Here is a 6,154-nt window from a genome sequence, read left to right on the forward strand (position 1 = left end):
TTGGACTTCTCTATACTCAGCATGTTCAGCTTGTTCTTTGTCCTCGAGGTCCGACTTAATGTCCCGACGATACTTTCACAACCTCTTCTCTTCGTCGCCCGGGCAAAAAGTGTCTTTCTCACCCCTTTGTTCTCCTTCTGTACCCCACGGGCAGGGCCCCTCCCTGTTCACTTCGATAAGCCACCAATCAGGACCCACGAATTTCCCGCTCCTGTCGGGTGACCGGAAATGGTCATTAGTAGAAAGAAGAAGGAAAGGAAAGAACAAAGAATTCTAAATCTAAATACTATATCTATCTATATACAAAANTAACCTTTCCCCATTAATAATAGCAAATCACTGTACACCAGAGTATATTATACAAAACACTGCTCATAAAACCTTTAACTGGTGCAAAGAACAATCTATTAGTAAATGCAAATGCTTTCAGACCCTCCTGGGTTCTTCTTCAGGCAAAGAATCGTTTGAAACAATTTTTTTAAAACTGCAATCCAGTTGTTTGGAACAATTTTTAAAATATGAAAAATAGAATGCAATCACGTGTTTAATAGCTTCGAAAATAAAAGTTCTTACATAATGTCATACGTCATACAAAACATTTTTTTTTATCCATAAGTTGGTCCTATGGTGGCCCAAATTTCATTTTCAACAAACAACAGAAAATTCATGAATTCCAGCCTATTCTGCAAATATAAAAGAAACTAATAAACAATATTTGTCCATTGTCTCGTGAAACTATTTTTACATAGTTATTTGTTCATTATATGTAGACCAACACCACATTCCTTCTTCAACCAGTGCTACCGTGTGGAAATTCTGATCTGTCATTATATCATAGAGTTTAAAGCTTGAGTATAATGCATGATGCCCTTTTTCATATCTTGTGTCCCCCTTTTGATAATCTGAGGGCACTATTGTTTGTATCAGTACATATTTTTATTCCTTTTACTGGTTTTGGGTATATTTATGTGTGTATTCATCCCATCCCATAAAACCAGTTTTTTTGAAGAAGTAAACATTATAAAAAAAAATATTAAAATGTCTTTATTTATTACTAGATATCAATATAGTTTATTTATTGCATAATAAATTTTAGACTAAATTAATTAAAAATAAAAAAACTATATAAATAATAATTTAACAATATTCTTTAAATTTATAATTCTTACCTGTAGAAGCTGTTCCATAAACTGCTCTAAATAAACCACCTGAATATTCAATATGAAGTGCATTGCCATTTGAAATAACAGGCAGGGGTAATTGGTACCCACAAAAAGTTTGAAGCAGTGGAGCAGTGGAGTCCATCCCATCTCTAACTTTAATGTACTGGTGAAAACAATTAGATTCATTATAAGACGATAAATGAGTAAAGGCTAAAGTAATCTTGCTTTCTGCAATTAAAAATGAGAATTTATTAAAATATCAAATAAAGCCTTCATATCAAATATAGTATATAATATATAGTATTTCATATATTATATATTAATTTTTAAACTAATATTTATTANACGAAATAAAATAAAAATTGTTTTCTGTTAATCTTTGTAATATTATCTGTAAAACCAGTATAATAAGTCCTGATAATAGAAGATAGTCGAATTTATAGTCGAAAATTTACATATTAATATTCTTTAAATTTATAATTCTTACCTGTAGAAGCTGTTCCATAAACTGCTCTAAATAAACCACCTGAATATTCAATATGAAGTGCATTGCCATTTGAAATAACAGGCAGGGGTAATTGGTACCCACAAAAAGTTTGAAGCAGTGGAGCAGTGGAGTCCATCCCATCTCTAACTCTAATGTAATGGTAAAAACAATTAGATCCATTATAAGACGATAAATGTGAAAAGGCTAATGTAATCTTGCTTTCTGCAATTGAAAATGCTATTGAATAACTTTGAAATATATAAAATTGCTATATAATTACTTAAATCATAATTTGCCAAAAATCCAGAAGCAGTGCCTTGATCATCAGAGCGAAATTTTATCCACAAAGATTCATGTTCTCCTGTAAGAGCAGTCGGTAATTCATTCCCACAATATCTTTTTATAAGACTGCCTGAGATATTTCCGTTACGAATTTCTAGATAATCATTAATGCAAAATTCACTTTCTTCTTCTATATTGAAAACACTGAAATATAATATGAATAATAATTATGTAATATAAAAAAAATTTTTACTTTTAAATTATTTTACTCAACACATGCAAAATCATGCCACAACCTGAGGAAGATCTGAAGTTCTCAAGTGGATATTGTACAGCAACTACAAAATGTGAAGAGTTTATGATATTCCTTACTGTCTTTTTTCACTCTGTTCATGGAACTTCTCTAACATACTATCCTTCTATTATATACAATGAACAATCACTACATTAAGAACACCTGCTTAATAATGGGTTGATCCACCTTTCTGGGTGATCACAGCTTGTAAATGCCAGGGTATGGACCCTACCATATGCCAAACATCCTCTATTCTTAACTGGACCCATGCCTGCTCAATCAGTTTTGTCATTGGTGCAGATTTTGAAGAGAAGTGAATAACAACCTCACCACACATTCTAACATATCCCAAATATGTTCAATAGGGTTTCAGTCTGGTGAGTTTGGGACTAAAGGAGTGTATGGAATTCATTGTCATGGTCTCCCAACCATTCTTGAGTATGCTGTGCCTGGTAACATAGTATCATTGTTAGGAAACATAGCCTGGAGATACACATACAGATAATCATTCCTTGTATCATTCACCATCCAAAGATTGTGGGATAATGACCAATGGCCCTAGATGTTGTGTTCTTAATACTGCATGTAATCTGTTCTGGTAGTCAAGTGTTAATCTTGAATACCAGTGTTTTATCTGTGCATGTTCTGTAAGTTCGGCCTGTTGAAATCCTGAATATTTGTAAAACTCACTCTCTTCCATGGATTTGATTTTTTATTATTATTATTTGCTATAGTTAAATAATTTTGCAAGTATTCATGTAGAATATTTTGAAGGTAAATGTTTAATTGTAAATGACTTTTAAACTCTTCTTTTTTCACTGATAAATAGAAATGTCATTCTAATTTTACTGTTTTTAAACCAGAATATAGTAAAAATTTTTGGGGCCAAGTACAAGATGGCTTAATTACACTAAACACTTTTTTGTAAAAATTCTGTGCAGAAATGGGGATGCATCTTATACAGCATAAAATATAGTANTTTTTTGAAATTTTTGCACCACAGCACATGCATGTTCAAAGCTGAAATTTGGTATGAGATAGTTTGGGGCCAGAACAGATCCACAAAAATGTTTTGGGTCAATTGAAGATTTAGGTGGGAACACTACAGGCTGTAACAATGTCCTTTATTTATTTTTTAATTAACTAAATTCATTTCAATTATGATAAATATTATTCTAATTTCATTCATCAAATTAATAAGAAAATTTTAGACTTAATCCTATTTTATTTTTTATTAACTGTGAACATAACATTACATCTTTTAAAAATATAAACATAATTTTATATATTTGAATATATAAAATTCAATTCTATTCAAAATTCTATTCTAAAATTCAAAGCTATGTAAACATTTTTCGATTGGTTATCTCATTTGAAAGTAAATTTAATTCTTTGAATGAGTCTTTCAAATTTTTGTTTTTTAAAATTAGTTAATAAAAAATAAAAAACTGTAAAATGATTATACAATAAATTTAGACTATCAATACCCAATCATCCTGGAATATTTAAAAATGCTGTATGTATCAATTAAATATAAATTAAAAAGTTAATAAAAATCTGCAATATTTCAATACATTTTTTATTAAATATATTATTTTGAATTTATTCACTTAATCAAAATATAAATAATACAAACCTAAATGATAACTGAACTCTATTTCCTGGAGAAGCTGTTATTTGCCAAACACATTCTGAATTAATTGGGTAGCTATCAGGATAATTAGGACTTCCAAATACACCACTTTCTGATAATAGAGTACCTCCGCATACTGAAAAATAATGGCATTAATATGAGACATGTTGTAATAAAATTTTTTTAATTATATATTTACTTTTATTCTGTTAATATTAACAGATTATTAATTTTCTCTATGTGAATGTAAAATGAAACATTTTTATAGAAATAGTATGAAATGAAAACACACACAAATATACTCAAAACCAGTAAAAGGAATAAAAATATTTACTGATACTGTAAGTTTGCTGACCTGGTGGGTATTGGGGACTTAAAATCCCACTTCACTGACACCAGTGTAACTTTGGGCTAAAAATTCCACTTCTCACACCAGTGTAAGTTTTCCAACTCTTAGGGGGATCATTAATCCCACGTCAAGATGATCTAGGGTCATTCACACGTGGGTATGAGGAAGAGACAGAGATGACAAGTATCTTACAAAAACACATTTATTTTAGCAGAAAAATAAACTTACACTAAGAAACAAATATTTTCTAGACACAATCAGCTGGTTGGAAGTCGATAGCATCAATGCTCTTTTAGTTGTTTGTTGTACAGGTGCCTCCGGGGCAGTGTTGTTAAACAGCTCGTGAGACTCCGTTGGTCNCATTTATTTTAGCAGAAAAATAAACTTACACTAAGAAACAAATATTTTCTAGACACAATCAGCTGGTTGGAAGTCGATAGCATCAATGCTCTTTTAGTTGTTTGTTGTACAGGTGCCCCCGGGGCAGTGTTGTTAAACAGCTCGTGAGACTCCGTTGGTCAGCGTTGGTGAAGGCATGGCTTCGGTATCGGCACAAAGACGGAAAAGATTTGTCCCAAGTGTTGACACAGCACTTCCAATTTTCACTCCTTTATGTTGACTTGCCAAGCACCTCTTGTCTAGTGCCCTTTCTGTCTATCCTGATTGGTTCCATGTTTGTCCCTAAGTGAAAAACAAGACTCACTCAGGTCCCAAAAAGGTTCGCTTTGGGAAATTTACCTGACACCATCTGTCAACTCTGGATGGAAGGTGTAGATGGGACTTTGAACTTGCACTCATTTTACCCCATTGTTGTCTAGTCTATGACGACTTAGAATTTTAACAACCTGACACAGTGTCCCCTTTTATAATTAACCTTTCCCCATTAATAATAGCAAATCACTGTACACCAGAGTATATTATACAAAACACTGCTCATAAAACCTTTAACTGGTGCAAAGAACAATCTATTAGTAAATGCAAATGCTTTCAGACCCCTCCTGGGTTCTTCTTCAGGCAAAGAATCGTTTAAAACAATTTTTTTAAAACTGCAATCCAGTTGTTTGGAACAATTTTTAAAATATGAAAAATAGAATGCAATCACGTGTTTAATAGCTTCGAAAATAAAAGTTCTTAGGTAATGTCATACGTCATACAAAATGTTTTTTTTTAATCCATAAGTTGGTCCTATGGTGACCCAAATTTCATTTTCAACAAACAACAGAAAATTCATGAATTCCAGCCTATTCTGCAAATATAAAAGAAACTAATAAACAATATTTGTCCATTGTCTCGTGAAACTATTTTTACATAGTTATTTGTTCATTATATGTAGACCAACACCACATTCCTTCATCAACCAGTGCTACCATGTGGAAATTCTGATCTGTCATTAAATCATAGAGTTTAAAGCTTGAGTATAATGCATGATGCCCTTTTTCATATCTTGTGTCCCCCTTTTGATAATCTGAGGGCACTATTGTTTGTATCAGTACATATTTTTATTCCTTTTACTGGTTTTGGGTATATTTATGTGTTTATTCATCCCATAAAACCAGTTTTTGAAGAAGTAAACATTATAAAAAAAAATATTAAAATGTCTTTATTTATTACTAGATATCAATATAGTTTATTTATTGCATAATAAATTTTAGACTAAATTAATTAAAAATAAAAAAACTATATAAATAATAATTTAACAATATTCTTTAATTAATTTAATTAATTAAATTGCCTCAATGTCCTTTTTTCCTTATTAATATGTAAATTTTCGACTATAAATTCGACTATCTTCTATTATCAGGACTTATTATACTGGTTTTACAGATAATATTACAAAGATTAACAGAAAACAATTTTTATTTTATTTCGTATACCTGGTTACTTACACAGTTTTGCGTTTCGGACATATTCGTCCCTCCTCAGCAGGATATGATAAACAGGGGCA

The 6,154-nt window shown here is 31.1% G+C and overlaps 1 protein-coding gene across 1 annotated transcript in view; it reads right to left on the reverse strand.

The window, feature by feature from the left end:
* LOC111639884 (cubilin-like) overlaps nt 1–6,154 on the reverse strand; it is a 210,225-nt gene that overhangs the window by 70,840 nt on the left and 133,231 nt on the right. The window contains exons 37-38 of the mRNA XM_023385828.1: nt 3,864–4,005; nt 1,931–2,136 (exon numbers count right to left, since the gene is read on the reverse strand). Coding sequence (XP_023241596.1) covers nt 1,931–2,136; nt 3,864–4,005 — 348 coding nt within the window. The remainder of the gene's footprint in view (nt 1–1,930; nt 2,137–3,863; nt 4,006–6,154) is intronic.

The sequence above is a fragment of the Centruroides sculpturatus genome, unplaced genomic scaffold (assembly GCF_000671375.1).
Source record: "Centruroides sculpturatus isolate CEXI.00-Female unplaced genomic scaffold, Cexi_2.0 scaffold1317, whole genome shotgun sequence".
Taxonomy (NCBI): Eukaryota; Metazoa; Arthropoda; class Arachnida; order Scorpiones; family Buthidae; genus Centruroides; species Centruroides sculpturatus.